We start from the raw sequence: 18,936 nt of genomic DNA on the forward strand, positions 1-18,936 counted from the left end.
TCCTCCAGCATTTAAGTAGCCCATCCTTGCTCTAAAGGAATTCATTTTCTATGCTCCTTATACTTTCAGGGTCAAGGGACTTGAGTAGCGTTCGAGTTATGTTAGAGTGTGGACCAAGAGATGAGACACCTGAATCAGTCATGTAGTGAAGTAAAGTACTTAAGTAACTAAAACTTCTTTTTTTCCCCCCTCATTCTTAGTGTAGCGCTATTTCTAGTACGATTGATTTGTGTACCTCTGTGACGTAATAGTGAACTCGGCGACTCCGCCGTCAGCTGACTTCCACTCGGAAACCATCGGCTAACAAGCCACTCCTTCCACGAAATCAAGTGACGGATTGACTCCCATGCCCAACACACAAAGTCATGAGAACTACAAAGACGAGTTCTGTTAATCTACACTTTGCCCCGGTGCCCCTATTCCCTTCTTTCATAAGAATCTCAGCACGCCAACAATTTGCGACATGCTCACGGTCATGAGTTGACCTGACTGGTGTCTTTGTTGAAGAACATTTGGGTTGTCGGCCTCGGACGGAAAAAGTTCAACATGACTCAAACTACACAAGAAGATTTCAAATTCACAGGTGGTACATTTGAAAATGTATTGTGTTGCAAAGACAAAATACACAAATTGTTTGAAAAAAAAAAAAAGTCTGAGGCCAAAACGGGTGGAAAAAAAATAAATAGCAGCTCAAATGGATACTCACCAAGCTGACTGCGTCTCTGCGCGTAGGCTACCACCACTGCGGCCAGAACTACACAGCACAGCGATGTCACAAGGTTCGCCATCTGTGGACACACCACACAGGAAAATCATCAGCGAGAGAGCACGTGCCAGAGACGACAAAGTGGCTAGCCGCCGCGTCCGTCTGATTGACTGACACACACGGACGCCTACAACGCCATTGAGGAGATGGCGAGATAGCTTCTTCCTGTCTGTCTGTCTGTTTTTATCTCCTCTCAATGGGATGGTGTCTGCTGTGGAAGTGCTGGTGACCTTTTTTTTCCCCTTATTTGAAAACCTTTTTGGTTTCTAATCCTGTTCAACTCCCTGTTGAGTTTCCTTAAATTGCATTTTTAAATTGTTGTTTCTGTCTTTGCTTCTCTTTCTCTGTTCATCAGACTAATGGGTTCACCCACTCTGGGATGGGCTATGAAGAGAGGCTCTTAAAGGTATAGCACACCATAAACAAACAGCCTCCTTGAGGAGCAATGACTCTTTGAGGGCAACTATTATCATTTTCATTTATTACAACTGAGCTTTATGAGGTTATATGTTTGGATGATTATTGAATTATTCAAGAGGTATTCGTGTAACTTTGCCGGGGAACATAAAAATGGATGTGGATCTGGATTAAAGGCGACAAGTTGTTTCAATTTTTAACTCATTCACTACCACTGACAGTTATAGACGTCAAAGCTCCATCGTTGCCGCTGTCCTTGTCCACTGGAATTTTACATTTGTTACAGAGGAAGAATTATCTCACTTGGCCAGCCAATGAATGTTGGCTGAAAAAAAAAAAACAGCAAATATCTACATGTGCAGAACAGAGTGAGCATTTTAAATATGGGCGTATAAAGCAAAGTGAATTTCCTTGTTCTTGGGATGGAGGAGTTGAACTGTTAACAAACTGCTGTCGCCTCCCGTTAGCATTCTTTTCTAAATATACAATCTCCTTTTCCACACTATTTCAATTTGACTTTTGTTTCATTAAAAATATATATATTGAACACTCATCTCAATTTGCGCTTTTCTCTTCTCTCACCACACCCATTTTGTTTGTCCTCAATAATCAGCTCTCGATCTCGACGCAAACTTGATTTGCTCATAACAAATGCCAGTACTTTGTCACGGTGATCAAATAAACGTCTTGTCTAAACAGATTTCACGTTGTCCTGCTTCTCTAAAAGTCGTGACCAGATCTACATAAGTCTTGACCGAGTAATCGTACTCATCTCAGTTCAACACGATAAAATCGACGACTGCAAAAATATATACTGACATAGAGATCAATCCATTCTGCTTTGTACATTGATTGACAAGGTGACAGTCTGAAAACAGAGCCGGACAGCGACAAATAAGTCGGTGAACACAACACTCTGATTGGCTGCTGGAAGGCAAGTACTTAAGGAGCAATACACCGAGGCCAGACGTCTGCATTGAAGTTATGAAGGTCTCATTAAAAGGGTACAATTGAGGTGTGTTTTTTAAGTCCAAAAGTCCAGTCACACTTTGACTTGCAATACATGAGAAGTGAGGGACTCGACTGAATTATTGGTGCCACGTGTTGTTTCCTGGTCCTTTAATCTCTGTCAAGTTTATTAGTGAAATGTCCAAGAAAAATAACACCGCCAGACATTGGGGTGGAGGGTCGTAGGGGGCACACTGACAAAAAAAACAACCAGCACCACGGCGATAAAGCAACCACCCTAGCAGGGGGTTTCCAGAAGGCTTGCAAGTGGAAAGCATGTGTCGCTTGTCCCGGCGAACAATAAATAATAAATAAGAATCAACATTTCTGAAGCTAACAGAGCGATTTTTTGTTTTTCCTGCTAAGTCAGCATTTAGTGTTCTACCTAATAAAAAGTGATGGGGTCCTCCATAAAATACTGTCCCCTAAAGATTTCACCATGACGATGCGATGATGTCATTATCTCTGCCTCTCCCCCCCGATAAAATAAGACGACCACCTATCTTTGTCAGAAAGGACCCTGTTGGGTGTCCTTACGGACAGGTGCAACTAAGAACTTTAAGACTCCTACAGCGACCAGACGATTTTTATGTGAATTCCCAAGATTCAATTCGCACTCTGTAAAGTGCATTTCCAGAATTCCATAACCCGAATTCTTGCGGGGCATCTGTGAGTGAAGTTTGCATCAATGGCGTGCGATTGAGATTGGCTGCCTGTTGTGTATGCGTGAATGACTGGCAGCTCATATGTATTTCATCAGAGATGATATCACGGGGAATGACAGAGGGTGAAATTAAAATTGCTTCCCTTGTCAGAGCATCGCGATTCCCATATCGGCCCTTCATTTCGTGAGTGTTGGGTTTGCCCATCAAAATCCAAAGGGTGTGCGTCGGCCCATTTTGAACTGTCGTGTGAGGTATTTAAAGCGGCTGTCAGGAAACAATACGATTTTGAAATGTGACAGCTTCAGATTGCTCCCATAAAGACAGCCCGCAGACGGTTAGCGTCACAATCGGCCAAACTCGTTTCCTCCCGTTCCCTACATATTTATTTATTCATCTCTTATTGGAGGTAAAAAAAAAAGGGCTGAATAGGCATGATTTTTTCGGCTGCTTAATTAAAATATATAATTCATCGCAGCATCAAGTGATTTCGATGCCGCTGCGTCTTTGCGGAGTCCGATTTGGGATCATTTGCATTTAAATTGGAAAGCCAGGAGGGAAATACACTAGGTGGGCTTTGGTGTGTTTGGAAAGACACAAGGCATTTCTCTCACCAAGAAATCCAAAGACCTTTTTAGAGAATTCCGACTTTGCCATGAAAGGAAATGGAGGAATATATCCAAAGCTCCTTCAGCAAGTCAGAGACCAAGTAAGACTAAGACAAAGTCAAATGTCCCAGCAGATGCTTTCAGGGAAGAGATTCTTATTTCATCACCTTCAGAAGTGGAAACATCTCGGCGATTCGAGGGGGCGAGGAAACTTCCTGACATCAAAAAAAAAAAAAGTCTTTGCTAAAGATACAACGTCCTTATTCTCCTTACTTCAAACTGATCCAACTTGAGTGACTTATTTCTCATGTTTGTCCTTCCTGTGGGCAATTGAGAAGTTAAACTGAAATACTGCAAGACCATGAAAGATGGGCTGGAAATTGTTAGAAGTCAAATTGAAGTTGAGGAAGTCGAAAAGTAACACGGTGCTCCTGTAAGACCGATATACGGTCGGAAAAATTCCGTCATTTTTTTACCCAATCAATTTATTGCGGCGAGATGTTAGTCTGACAATATGTGAACATTATTGTCCGAGATGTTAACAAACTGCCGAAACCCCGACGATAAAAAAAAAAACCCGCCATCCCCGTATAATTCCTTTTCCCTTCTGTTACGTCCTGACAGAAATTCCCGCTGGGCCCTAACATACACATTCAAAAACATCTGCACGCACATAATAACATACTGTTGATTTTGGAACCTCTAATGACATGCTCCCTACTGAATAATAAGACTTCCTCATTCCCACAACGCTTTGCTTGGCAGCATTAATTCCCTCATCAATCATTTCGGGATTTGCTCCACGAGGGGGAGGAGAATTAGGGCGACTGGCATTTTGGGGGCTCGGCGCTCAGACGTAAACCGAGCGGGTTGGTACTTGGATGACGGTGACCTTTTTTCACTGGCATTCTGGTTGTAATTGGTTGCTAAAGACAATGTCAATCTGATCCTTGCTCAGCGTGATAAATTGATCTATTGATTACACGTGACTGTGTTCAGCTGGCTGAGATTTTTTGGAGGACCCAGAAATGTCCGCTATGATGCGTCATGCATGCTTTGGCCACTTGTTGTAGTGGTTGCCGTGGTTTCCCGCATCACACGGTTCTTTCCACCTAATTCATAACACCGGTATGTCCAAAAAAAAAAAAAAGCCCGATGGCTTCAAGAAAAAGAAAACTGAATACATTACGGTGATGCATCAGTTCTCCGATGTGCATCTATGTGTTTTTTTTTTTTCATTTTTGGGGTTGTTATTATTCATTTGAGCATGACAGTGGGTGTACTTGTGCATGTGAGAGTGTTTTTGTCTCCACCCAGCCATCTGGACCTCCTTGTGCGTCTAGAAGCAGATTTAGGTGGTTAGAAACTCTGGAAAAACACGGTGTTACCTCCAGCCCTCTCACCTCTGAACTCTATAAGTGTATCAAAGCAAAGAAAACAGAACACTTTGTGTGTCGATGTGGGTGCGTGTCTGCGTGTGATTGAACGTGTGTGTGTCAGCATTCTTAAGGCCTATAAGGCTTTGAATGATGGGTGTAGACTCCCCTTTGTGAACAGGGAGCCTCCGGGAGCTGCGCAGCATGTGTGTGTTTGTGTGTGTGCATGTGTGTGTGAGGAGCGAGAGAGAGTGTGATGTACGGGCTGTGATGTTCTGAACAGAAGTGTTTTTACAGGGAGTTAATCAGAACCAGAGATGAGGACTTGCCTGCAGAGGATGGAGGGTGCACACGCACACACACACACACACACACGAGCACGCACATTCTGCTGCCCTACGCCGTGTCCAAATTGAATAATGGCGACTTAACCTGCGGTAGCTGCCATTTTTTTTTTCTCTACTGCTCTATATTTGCTCATTTGGTTGATTGGATTTCGCGATTATCAAATGAAATCGATTATTTCTTTCCATCTGTCCATCCACCCGCCCACCTTTAAATATATGCGCTCGGATGACCCGAGTGTTCCTCGGCTCACGATTGAAACTAAAAACGGCGTGTTGACTCAACGTGTTTGCAAAGCCATTTAGGTAAATATAGCAGATGGAGTAGCCGCATAGACTGAGCTTACGTTCTTTCCCGTAAAAAGGTTACTTGTACGTGTCGAGTCGATCCCAATGAGCATCATGTAGGCATGTTTAAAAGATGAGCGGCCCTCGGGCATAAACCCACGCACACACACACACATCTTGTGGACATCTCACACATCGGGCTTGATCTGCTGAAGGTCTGTGTGTGCAAACTTATGTGGAAGATTTTCAACCGTACTTGCTAGAATTATTTTTTTTGGAGTACAGTACCTTGATTGAACATTTAGCAATAAACACCCTCAAGATTCAATTAAAGCCACCGAGGATCTGATCAATGATCAATCGCACCATGTGATGTCATTCCTTCCTTTCTGCTTGGGGCAAATCACCCCTTTAAGCTATTCACTTCATTCATCAGAATCAATAACTACATGCATTCATGGATGACTAACGTGTGATGAGACTCATCAATTGTATTTCACAACATTACCAAGGAGCTGCGAGCACCTGAGAAATAATCACAGGAGGGCATCTAACGTCACACTCGAGCGCTCGGGAAATTTAGAGCCATTTCGGGGCATTACACCTTGCTGACTCAACGCTGATGTCATTTTCCAAGCTCGGCCGTTGTCAAAAAAGCAGCGTGTCGTTTATCAGCTGGCGGTTTTGAAGCTAAGCCGTCAGCCGGCCTATTTTCTTTCCCCCTCTCTGTCAGTGACGTTTTAATTCAACATTTGAACCGTCCGTCTCTCTCACTCGGTATCTGCGTCTCGCATTTGACTCCTCTTGTCATCATCTTCCCCTCTACCCTTGTCTGCTCGGCGTTCTCGAGCGCTCTCACATCCGTCACGGGCTATTTTTCGCTTTTCAGTTATTCCACCTTTTTGTCTCTTTCTACAACGCCGTCCGGGAAACTCCGATGACAGAGGAACCTTTCTCGGGGGGATCGTTATTATGATGACACAATGGTGACTAAGCAGGGGGCAATGACAAAGCTTCGATGTGCTTCTCTCTCAGTGATTAAATTAGTCTTCTCGTCTGACGTGGCGAAATTTCAAATACTCAAATCGTGCCGCTATCGATCCACGTGGTGCGAATCCAACCTGGAAACACGATTCGACTCTTGTGATTCTGTTCGGTAATAACAACGCGTCCTCTCACACCAGGCTACGAAGATACCGCAGATGTTATTATGCTTAACATCATATAACGAAAAAAAAAAAAAATGAAGGGAAGAAACAGAATTGCTCAACACGACCCGAACTAATAAAGTTTAATTTCCGTCGGCCCCAGGTCATTTTCAGGGGGTCGGAATTCTTGGCGAGTTGTTGAAATTGGCTCCACCTGCGTGATTGTTGAAAGAAGGAAGTCGCATTTATTTGTTCATGGTGAGCTCCCAAGTCAGTCAGTGTTTTTTCAAATGAGTAGCTATTTTCGTAAAGGTCATTAGTCATACAATTTGAAGAGATTAGAATAAAATAAGTAAATTATGGAGACAAATGCAAAACAGCAATGGGGAATCTCAAAGGTAAATTAAACCAGCCGACATCAAAGTGTGTGTGTGTGCACTTCGTGTCGAGCCAAGGACTTGACAGATCTATTAGCATTCTCTTCCCCATTGTCCGCAACCTAAACGCAAAGTACAAATACAGCGCAAACAAACACACACACACCTGTACAAGCGTGGCCCGTCCTTTCAATATTCATTAGCAAAGCAATCTGTTATCCAGGCATGGCCAAGCGCCGCGCCTGCTGGCCAACCTCCGTGCACACACCTTGCATCCGTTGTGAGAAATATCACATCAAAGCTGCTTGGAAGGTCAACATGAAATAAATCCCAAAGCACAACAGTAGATGGAATAGAATGAGAGGAAGACACCAAAGTAACACACTACACTTCATTAAAGTTGTTTATCATGGTTAATTGGGACATAAATTGGCTGCTTTGCTTAGGATTTTTTTCAGACGATTAATTTAGTAAAAAAGTCTGGGAAACCTTTATGTACGTAAAATTGAAGTTGATTAGTTTGATTTATTAACCGTACTGGTTTGTTTGGCTTCATCTGCGGTAATGTGCCGTATAGTCCGAAAAATACGGTAACCAAAATAATGTACAAAAATCCAAAGCCCCCCAAAAAAAAATCATTGACAATACCTTGAAAAGCCAGAAAAGCTAACACTGAAAACACCTGAGCGAGTTTCTGACAAAATTCTTTTTCAGGTAGCTAAAAAAGTTTTTCTGAGAAATAATATGGAACTGTAGAGAATATGACCTTCTTTATATATGACCTTTCTTGTGACAGTCATCACTTAGTTGTGAGGAACAAAAAAAAGGTCAAAGCCAGTTTTATCCATTCAAACACCTTTCAGGAAATTGCCAAGCTAATAATAACGGGGCAGATGTTTTTTTTTTACTAGACTTGTAAAAGTTCTGTTGAATCCAGAAACCAACATACTAACATGTAAAAGAAACATTTCCCCAACTATGTCAAATCGAAGATAAATAAAATTAATAGATACACACATGCAGTGTGTTTACATAACTGTGTTGACTCTTCCGTAACAGCACTTTAGATGCTCGACATTTCAAACCCTGATACTCACACGGGAGTCGGAATGTCACGTCTCCCGCAGTGCAAATTATCTATTAAGTCCCTCGAGTGTTCCGTCTGGATGAATTAAGGAAATTTGAAAAAAGATCCAAAGCGTGATAATATAGTGAGCTTCAACCCAAGGGTGGCAAATATTTGCATGTGAAAACAAGAAACTCCGAGATTGACAGTTGACGGAGTTTATAAGACGTCGGGGACGTGTTACGCGCCCGTGGAACCAAATCTCGTGAAATGCGTGATTGACTCCGAGAACAACAGATGTAACTCAAAGATGCATCGTGTTCTAACATTGACGGAAGTTCCCGTGAGGTCACGTTTTGTGACTTACAATGACGCCTTTCAGTTTTAGCATTTCTATCCTTTGGCGAAAACAGACAACAAAAGTTGTTTTTGACGATATTTTCGACTGACGCGATAACTTGCAGGGGAAAAAAAAAAAAGCCAAAGGCTACGCATGTTAAACGTTTCATTACAATTCCACATTGGTTGCCCGTAATAGCTTTTCACACAATCAACGCCGGAGAGGAAATTAAAAATATGTTGACAAATAAGCGCCGACAAACACACCACTTTACGGAAAAGTAATAATTATCCGAGGCCTCGGTGGTAATTACAAACCGAGTTAAGTTGGGCCTTACGAATGCTTTTATTATTATTTTTAATTCTCCAGGGAAAATCAAAACAATAATTAAACACCTGACAGGATTCCGCCATTATCATTGCAGAGGCGCAGCTTAAGAGGAGAGTGGAATTAAAACATGACCACTTCCCAATGACTCATGTTGAAAAAGATTAGTCTTTGTAACCTACTGTTTGCAGTAAGACTCATGTTTCCTATTTTTTTCAAGTCGCCTGTAATGTCACCGATTTCGACTTTAATGGCGAGGCTTGTTGTTGTATTCATTGTAAGCCGCAAATGGATAAAACTGTCAGCTTAATGTCAGCCGATGGGAGGAGGGACGGGACGAAGCGGTGAGAGCTAATGTGCGAGGAGGAAGGAAAGTAATGGGAGAGGCTGTCATCACTGGCAAAATGTAAGAATGCCATTCCTCCTCTTTGTAACAAATGACAACGATGAATTATTTCCTAAAGGCGCTCCAAATTTGATCGGATAGTCCAAAGTGCAAATGCAGGGAGATTTAACGACTGACTTTCAGCTTCTTTCCGTCCTGACACTTATTTACAGGCGCTTTTCAATTTGTCTAGCGCCCCCAACCATCTCATTTGATTTCCATCCTCCCTAATTCAACATCTGACAGCTCTTAATGGCTACCTGGCGATGCATTTATAGCTCCTTTGCTGGATTTCCACCCAGCCCTTTAATTTGCCCTCCTCTGCATAGTCACCCATTCCAAATGCTCAATCCAATCCATCCAGCTCCCCCCCCCCCCAGATCATTCAGTTCCTCCACTCTCCATTTGCATCCCTTCATCATCTTCTCCCAGCTCATTCGGCCCTTTCATCATTCCTCCCGCCCTGCCTTCCTTTTGTGAGATAATACATTTGGAGCTGCAGTCATCTATTGATTCTCTGAACTGAAACGTCTGAAACAAAAGGTAATTTTTTTTTTAAAGAAGGCAAAGATTAGACAGAACCTCAGCACTTTTCAAGGTGAGTAGGGGCTCCCCCCACTCAGCTTGTTTTAAAGAAGGCAATGTTGGACTGAGCAATGACTCGACTTGCCCGAAATACATCTCCGGCTGTTCTAGTTTGTCTTGCAATCGGTGACGTGAGAAATGTCGACTGCGTTTTTTGGCAAAACGTTTTGCTTCTGCCGAGGAAGGTATGGAAATAAAAAAATAAACCGAGAACAAATAAAACAAACTAATAATATAATATAATATAATATAATATAATATAATATAATATAATATAATATAATATAATATAATATAATATAATATAATATAATATAATATAATATAATATAATATAATATAATATAATATAATATAATATAATATAATATAATATAATGTAATGTAATATAATAAAAAATGGATGGTAATTTATGAAATTATTATTGTATTATTCATTTTATTAGAGCCGTGGTGACTTATTGGAATTCAATCCATTCTTCCGTCAAGGCGAGCGGAGGGCCATTTCTTTCGAGAGTCTCGCCATTTTCTAACAATCTCATATTGCTTGAAGGTAGAGTGAATTATTGTTTGAATAATTGAATTAACACACTGATTCATAGCTGAGCTGTAAAACCCTAATCTTCTCATAAAACCTCTCCCAGTGGCTAGGTTGCTAATCATTGCGGCTCTTTTGGATGTCTTTTCTCTGCGAATTGGCAGCAGTAACGACATTTTGGAGATTTGCTTCGACTTGAATGGGTTTTGCGTATGCGAAGAGATAGAGTGCGGGGGGGGGGGGTTCTGAGCGATTCGGTGCGGAAGACATGGGAGGCCAAGCCGAGACAAAAGGCGACTAAAGAAAAACCGATAAAGATACTTAAGAGGGAAGGAAGGAAATGTGTGACGTGACGAGATCGTTACATTTCATAGACTAAGAGAGACTTGATTGGCACAAATCAGGAGAGCAGAAAAGTGCACTCGGATTGTAATTTCTTCACATGAGCCGATAAGGCTTTGTAGCAAATGGTTGAGCCCGCAGGGCCAAAGCGTGGATTGCTGCCCGTCCTTATTCTCTGTTTAAGTCTCTCGTCGCTTTACGCTCAAGGCCCGAGGCAAACAGCAGGGGGCCTGATTTCATGGTAGCTTTAGCCAAAGGTGGGGACACCTTTAACCCGAAACCCTCTTACAGTCTGGAGTGTTTATGTGCTTACGATCGGAAAATCTTTTTTTTTTTTTTGAGGCTTCAGTTAGCTCTGAGCTTCGCATCTATTTTATTTCCTCAACCGGCACTCTTATTGGCCTTTTGACCTCTGGAGGACTGCGGCTTGCTTATCTGCAGTTTTTCAGAAATAGGCTAGCAAACAAGACCAAGTTCTGGTTATCCATTAACCATGATTTCAATTCACCTATATTTTTTTTCTTACTTTAAAAATGCAATCCATGAGTTTTGGGGAAATTCAAGACAGTCTGTTTTGCCTAAACGGTACGCGGCCACAATTTTGCAGAGCCTTTATGAATCACAGGAGTGTTGCCTGAGAGCATGTAAGCTAAAAATCTCTTTTGGCAAGACAACAGCTCACCTTTGGCTGACTTTCCGCATGAGAGAAGTGGTTCGAACTATGGACGTCTAATGTTATCTATAAAAGTAGAATCAAAACAAACAGATTGCTAAAGTGAATTTTTAGCCAAGAGGCAACATTCTAAAGGGTTACGCAACATATATTGAAGTTTTACCATTTTCATTTTACTTTAAAATTTGGTGCTCCAATCACCTTCAAACTTTTGTTGTCTAAAGATGTTTAAGATGAAAAGTTTTTGAAACTTTTGTTTTGTCGCTTGACTGTTGCTATGGTGATGCACCATATGCAAACAAAAATGTTGCTGTTTTATGGTGTGTATATTATGTTAAAGTGTTATTGTCCTATGTGCAAGTACTTTATAGCTGCTCACAGCTCGATTTTTTTATTATATTTCATTGCTGCAACTCCATTTTTAAGCAAAACAATTACAGCGAATAGTCTGTAGCTGCATTTCCAGCTGAAAAGAGCATTCCTTACGGATAAACACTCAAGTTTTGTTTGGTTATGTTTTGCTGTGATTTATTGCACAGTCTCCATAAACAGGCAGTCTAATGGCTGCAAAATATTACAAACACTGTCAGCATTGTGTACAGTCCGACCGGCTCTCACACGCACGCTTATGTGCATTCACTCATTTTCAATCCATACGCCGATGTTGCATCAATACAAAAACACCCCCGGACACACTCGAGCACATCATTTTCTAACGTCAATGATGCTTCAACGCCGGCAGCAAGCGCAGGAAGATGGGAGATGGTAGATAGAGGAGAAGAAGAAAAAAAAAATCAATAAATGAAAAGCACTGTATTTATCATGTGCAAAGATTTCTGACAGTCCATTCCATTTTAGTACATCGACTAAGGCATTTGCATATGTTTTATTGGGGCATAGAGTACATCGATATGGCCCGTTAACATTGTATACGTCTTTGGAGAGAAGAGAAAGGTTAAATGAGGTCACTGTCCGGCCCTGTAATGGAGCAGTTTGAGGGTCAGCTTGCTTAGCGGCTGAATGAAGTTACGACGATGACCGATGACGACGACGAGACTCAAATGAAGATCGGGCTGCTGCTGCTTCGGTGCGTGTTTGCTACAGAATGGCCACGGCAAGGGCAGATCAATACTGATGGAAGGTCATGGTTTCAGTGATTTACTGTGGAGCCACCAAGAGATGCTAAATATCTAATTGAATCCCAGCGTAATGGCGGCCGCGTGCTGACGTCAAGGACGGAACGTTTTTTTTTTTACTCAAATAATGGACGGTGACGTCTATTTGTTAGCTATGCTTGTCACCCGATGACATCACACAACTTGGCAGCCAATCATAATCGTTCGAGGGAATTTGAAAAGTATGGCTTTGCGTGTCCGACACACTTCTACTCGAATCGGCTCTTGAAATGAAAAAAAGGAGAAATGGGCTTGATGTGACCAATGTTCCACTGTCATCTATACCGCAACATTTAAATAAGTAGCTGCTGTCGGGGCGACGTATTGTAATGCTCCAAATCGACTGTAACATGCCATTTTCCACACCTTTGCAAAAGTGAAGCCTTGGGTATATAGCCAAGGTCCATCCATTTTCTCCACACCGCTTATCCTGTTCAGGGTCACGGAGAGCTGGCGCCGAATTCGGAAAAAGCAGACGACACCTTGGATGGGGTACATGTTCATCACAGACAGACAACTGTTCCCTCTATACGCCATCAGTGACCCATAAGGTCTTTTACACTTTCAGGACTCAGTCCAGCCTCGTTTAAGATTAGACCTAACTCGTAACACATGATCCCTCGAGGCAAGCGGTGCTCATTATTTTCCTCAAAGGTTTCTTCGTAATAGCACATCTAAAAAGGTTCTCAGTGGGGGTGTTAAGGAATCACCTGTTAGCTGCTTGGCCAAGGATTCATTTGCTGGCTGGCTATTGTGAATCCTTTATTAATATTTAGGCGACAGTAAATACAATTGGTTTAAGATTTCCGTGTTAGGGAGTGTTTGTGTGTCGATGAGGTAAAGGGCTCCTGTGCTGCGGAGTGAGACGGGGAGGGGGGCATTAGTCAGATTTGGCCAACAAAGAAACTGTGAGCACGGATTAGACCAACACTACAGATTTTCATTAGTCCAAAGAGAGGAAGGGGGTGAAAGCGAGAGAGAGATTAGTTAAAGGATGAGGTGAGATTCAGTCAAATTAAGCATGGGAGGTACCGAGAAACTAGATTAGTCATTTGTCAGCAACTCGTTTGGCGGAGATCCAGATAGGAAATACGGAAATGTCGTGCGGACATGAAGTGAAATGATATTGCGCAATATATCATTTAATATTGCTTCCAAATACTCAATTTGGCTAAGATATATTTGACTTGACCACAAAAGCTGCGAAAGCATTCGAGTGCATCAAGAGTCCAAACTGAAAAGGTTCAATATAAAAGGAAGTCGGAGAGAGACGGACAGAAGCGGTTGGTGTGGCGGGCAGCGATGTAGAACAACAAGTAGCCGGGATTAACCCCTCCACTGCATGAGCGACACACAAATACGCAAAAACACACCCAGGGCCTGGGAAGAAAAGTCCCGCGCCGAACTAATTAGCAACTAAGTCAACTATTCACACAAGAGCAACTGGGGGATTTAGAGAAGTGAGCCGGGCTTGGCCTGAGTTTTGTGTACACGCTCCTCTTTGCGGGTTTGAGGCAAATCCATACGCATACGTCTATACAACATGGAACTGTGCGAGCGTTTCATTAATGCGTATAAATATTCATCAATTGTTATGTAACGTCCGTGGCGGCCTGCCAAAAGGCGTTGCTAGGGCGACGCCCCACCAAGCGTGGTAGTCAACACGTGACTTCAAGACATCACAGTCACGTAACGACCAATCGTAGCTCGGAACGCAAATGTCACGTGAGCAAATTCAGAAAAATCCTGAGCGGTGATTGGATGTTATCTGAGGAGCTGTTATGTCATTTTCCTTCAACAGCAAAATGGTCGCCCACAAATGACGTTTGAAATGACAGATTAAAGTTGTTTTCTCTGATGAACAATTGGGTTCATTTTGCAAAGCTATAAAACTCCAATTATGACTTTGCTATCGAAGACAATCTTCCCGATTGTCATTTCGGGCGACATTTTGAAAATGGGTTTAAAGCGATGAGATGCTCGGGGGGACTGATGAAGCATGACCTGAAATTGAGTTCCATCTTTTGAGTGAAATAACCTTGAAGGCATTGCATGTCATGTTATCCACGTTAAAACTTGTCTCGATAAAATAATGTGGACAACATCATCCGGAACAGATGCTGTCCTTTGGCATTTCGCTATTAAGCCAAATTGTCCTAGTTTGTCATTCACTATTTACATTTTAATTATCTCATTATATAACTAACTAGGCAAGACAATATTTACTTTGGGAACAACAGAGAGGGGCGGGGGGGGGGGGGGGGGCTAAACATCATTACGTCTGTCTTTGGATCAGATCGGGGATGAAATATATTTTCAACTGTTAATTCTTATTTGAACTACAGCACACGAGACTGGGACATTAAAACAAATTGCTTGGAGATCGCTTTCAGTTACAGCCATGCTATAAAAGTGTAATTGAATCTACATTTGGAGTTTCGGGGGCCACTTTTAATCTCGCACGCATGTTCTGCCAGGCTAAAACGGCGCCACGTTACTGTTGGGTGGAGGCTTTGAATGTGCCACCAGATGTTTTCTTTGTCATAATGTGTTTTTAATCACCCATCCTGAAGTCAGATGCCAGCAGGCAGCTTCCAATCTGATTTGCATCACTTGTGTCCCTTCATCTCTTCTCAGCAGCTGAGAGAACAGGAGGCATCAATCACATTTAACAAGACACCCCTCACATGAACTTGGGGGTCTTCTTTATAGAGTTGGTGAATGCCCGCGTACGTTTTGACAGACTACAAGATGGGTTGGATGATGGATTTACACTTCATTATGTCTATCTACAAAACAAGTGCTGCATCAAAAATAATGTACAATTTTTTTTTATTTTTTAGTGTTGTGTTTTAATTTGTTTTATTTTACTTTTGAATAATTGTATTTATTTATTTATTTATTTATTTATTTATTTATTTATTTATTTATTTATTTATTTATTTATTTATTTATTTATTTATTTATGGGGGTTTATTTTTATTTTTTTATGGGATCCATAAATCTAATCTGTAAAACCGGATTGATATTTTAATATATCATCTGTGTCTTTTCACAATCTTTCATTTTCATTTCACAAAATATCCCTTCTGATTTTTTATTTTCAAGTACTGTCTTACTCATCTTCTCCTCCATCTTGCTTCCCCATCATCTGCTTTCAAAAACAATGTCGCCGTGCGTTCACCTCCAGACCCCAAGCTCAGATCAGACATGTCAGCACCTCCGTCACACACACGCAAACATATTCCGAGACAGACACAAACACACACATGTGTCAGCACCTTTCACACACATTCAGGTCTGCATGTCACTAGCCGGGTCCACATGGTTCACATAAAACCCGGGCCGGTAGAGCGAAAGAACTGGGGAGAGGAAGCAAAGTGGCTGGAGAGTGTTGGAGACAAGGTGAAGGAGATTGGTGAAGAGGGACGAAAAACACCTAGCAAGAAAATTAGTGCAGGAGTCAAGGGATGGCTGGATGGATGGATGGAAAAGGATTTGGAGGATCACCTGCCACTTGAGTGTTGCTTTGTCCATCACAGAAGGCACCTTTGTTTTTATCCCACGTCTCAGAGGTCTTTGCGGCTGATAGTGATGCACAAGCCATTCCTCTTACTTCTCTCCTACTTAACGCTCTGCGGTCGATAGTCTCTGCTTTAATTGTTTTGCCCCTCTTATCAACTTCAACGTCCCCCGCTACCATTATTGAGAGAAAGACTATTCCTTATCCTCCCTGGCCTAATTATAAATAAAGTCCTTCTCGTTGCATATGAGCAGACACAGATGTCTTTAAATGTTTGACATGTTCCGTCAGTATAAATCGGACTTGTGAAATGCCCAAAACTCAAATGTAAACAAAGAGTGTTAGCGTGAACTAGCATTAGCGGTTCAATCTTTTCAAATGAGTGTCCTAATTTTTGCATTGTTGACAATTTTGACATTCTCTGTCGGTATAAATCAGACTTGTGAAACAGAGTGTAAGCATTCATTAGCATTAGCGGTTCCCCTCTTTTCAAATGTCCTGATTTTTGCACTCGCCTTTCCATTTTCTCGAGCATCAATCCGAGATGAAAAAGGCCGCAATCACTTAACAGTCCTTGCCTCTCTTTCAGAATACAAAAAAAAAAAAAACAAGCCAGGCCCTTCAGGATCAACTTGGGCTCTACATCTTGCTCAAGGACACTTTGATTACTGGATAACATTTTCCCTCTGGCTCCCAGAGACTGTAAGATAATACAAAAGCCCTCTTGAGACAAGAGCAGAAGGCTCAGGTGAAAGAGGTTGCACAGAGACAGGAACACAGAGTTGCTCTTTGCTCAGATTATAACACTGAAAAAAAGAGACATTGTATCGCAAAGTGTCGAGAGAGTGCAATAGTGCACTCGAGAAGGCCGACGGCGATAATAACCCCAACGAGGAGGTTGCAGGACACAAAATGCGCCGAGACGGAAAGTAACGAGTTAAAAAAGACGGAGACAGTGCGGGAGAGCTGCGAGAAGGGAAAGAAAGCCGAGCCAGGGAAGTCCAGGAGTCTATACTCGGATCAATGGGTGGCCTGTCCTCTGCTGTGTCTGCATTTCCTCTGGCTCACATAATAAGGCCTTCTCAGTCCCTGGGAGTGCGAGTGTGTGCTAAAAAGTGCACGTGTGTATTTGTGCGCAGGAGAGAGAATGAGTGAGTCAATGACCCCTTTGCGCTCAGGTATTTTCTTAATATTAGAGGTCAAGGGGTCATCTCCAGGACCTGCCTCATCAAAGTGATGCTTATCTTCATTAGTTCCGTTAATCAAACCTGAGTGCGAGGGTATTAAAAGTATGTGTGTCGATGGACTACGACTTACAAAAATCAGAATCTTTCATAATGAGCTTCACGAGTAATTGCTTTGGAAGGGATATTGTATTGCTGTCAGGGCCCTTAATTCATTTTCATTCAATAATCAATTTCACATTGTACATGTATTTGTTCTAATTATTCTTGATCATTCAGCACAACCAGGAGTAGTTCAGTTGGAAAACTGATTTGAGTTAGCCCCCCCAGTACTGCCATAATGGTTGAAGTGTCTGGCCAGTGGGATTCTGAATGCAATAAATAGTGAGCAGTTTTGCATGGCGCATCATTTCTACTGCAAATAGCATTAGCAAAGCATGTTCTTGTTACTAAACTGAAACAAAAAACACACACATTTTTTTGGGTGTTTTCAGAGTGTCACAACCGATTAACGGCAATCCCATTCATTTCAATGGGGGATTACGCTTTGAGATAAGCGCGCGGCATTAAACACAGAAATCAAGGTACAACTGAAATAGATGTTGACCGCCAGCAGTCGTATTCTTATCAGAGTAAATCTATGCAACCTGCTTCTCCGCTCGTTCCAAGGTTAGGACCCACGAGGGAGAAGACGGATCATCTTACACTAATGCATTATGGCTGCAGGAGGACACACGTGCATGGCCCGTCACACTCTGTCCCACCCTATCTGACTTTCACTTTGTCTTTCAACACACACACATACACTTGTACGCTTTTGTGCAACCTGCAAATCGTCTGCCCGAGGCCTCGAAGCAAAAATATAATCTGAACTGATCCTTAGCACTAATCAATGTCTGTATCATGTAAATGATTTATGCAGCATGGTAATCCGATGTTAATTTTTATTTTATTTATACAGTAATTCATATACAATGCTTTTTATTTGTTTTTTTCCCTTGGAGTGCTTTCTTGGTTGAATGTTAATGTCACGCATAATCCTCTAAATATATTGATCCCTCAAGACTACATAGCATATTTCTTCTATTTTTTTTTAGACCCTTGTGAACTCACAACACTTCATGATTTCCACAGATAATATTAATATAATTCCTTTTTTTTTTTTTACATTAGCGTACGTTTGCAGTCGTCCGCTAACTTGTCTCATGTCTCAGTGGTTCCGTCTCGATTAAAGAGATGAAAAATCTCAGGTGACAGCAATTGAAAAAAAATGTCAAAAGAGAAAAAAAGAGAGCAGGATGAAAAGAAGACAAAGGTATAAAAATAGAGTTGTGAGGGGGGGGGGGGGGCGGTGAAGAATCATTTACTGGCATATGGTGGGTAAGGTCATCAAAGTTTAAATATTCATTATGGGTGTCAAGTCGAAGCTTTTAGATCTAGAGGAATAAAGTTGCCCTCTTTCCCCGTTTGATGATTATGTTGTCTGAATTATGCATCAAAACGAATGTTATAAATACATGTATTGTTTTTTTTTCTTCTCATTGTTGTTGAAGGGGGAGCTCACAATTCCAACTACGCTACGAGTCATAAAGAAGCACAATTAGGACAAATATTTTTCCTCCATACTGTCCGGGCCCCCAAATGACCCGACCCGCCTCTTTCGTTGCACCCCCCTCACCCCCTCCCGTGGACTTATTTCCCCTACTGTCTCCCCTCGATTGCTTTCTCCTCTCCACTCACTGCCGGGTGTCCTGTTCCCTCTCTCCCTGGTAGAAGCAGACCTCCTGACGTCTCCATATTGATC

General features: G+C 41.9%; 1 protein-coding gene across 1 annotated transcript in view; it reads right to left on the reverse strand.

Annotated features, from left to right (window-relative positions):
- The window catches only part of cntfr (ciliary neurotrophic factor receptor), a 100,891-nt gene that overhangs the window by 63,842 nt on the left and 18,113 nt on the right, over positions 1 to 18,936 (reverse strand). The window contains exon 3 of the mRNA XM_061292835.1: positions 707 to 788. Within this exon, the coding sequence (XP_061148819.1) occupies positions 707 to 788 (82 nt within the window). The remainder of the gene's footprint in view (positions 1 to 706; positions 789 to 18,936) is intronic.

This window comes from Syngnathus typhle, linkage group LG12, assembly GCF_033458585.1.
Source record: "Syngnathus typhle isolate RoL2023-S1 ecotype Sweden linkage group LG12, RoL_Styp_1.0, whole genome shotgun sequence".
Lineage (NCBI taxonomy): Eukaryota > Metazoa > Chordata > Actinopteri > Syngnathiformes > Syngnathidae > Syngnathus > Syngnathus typhle.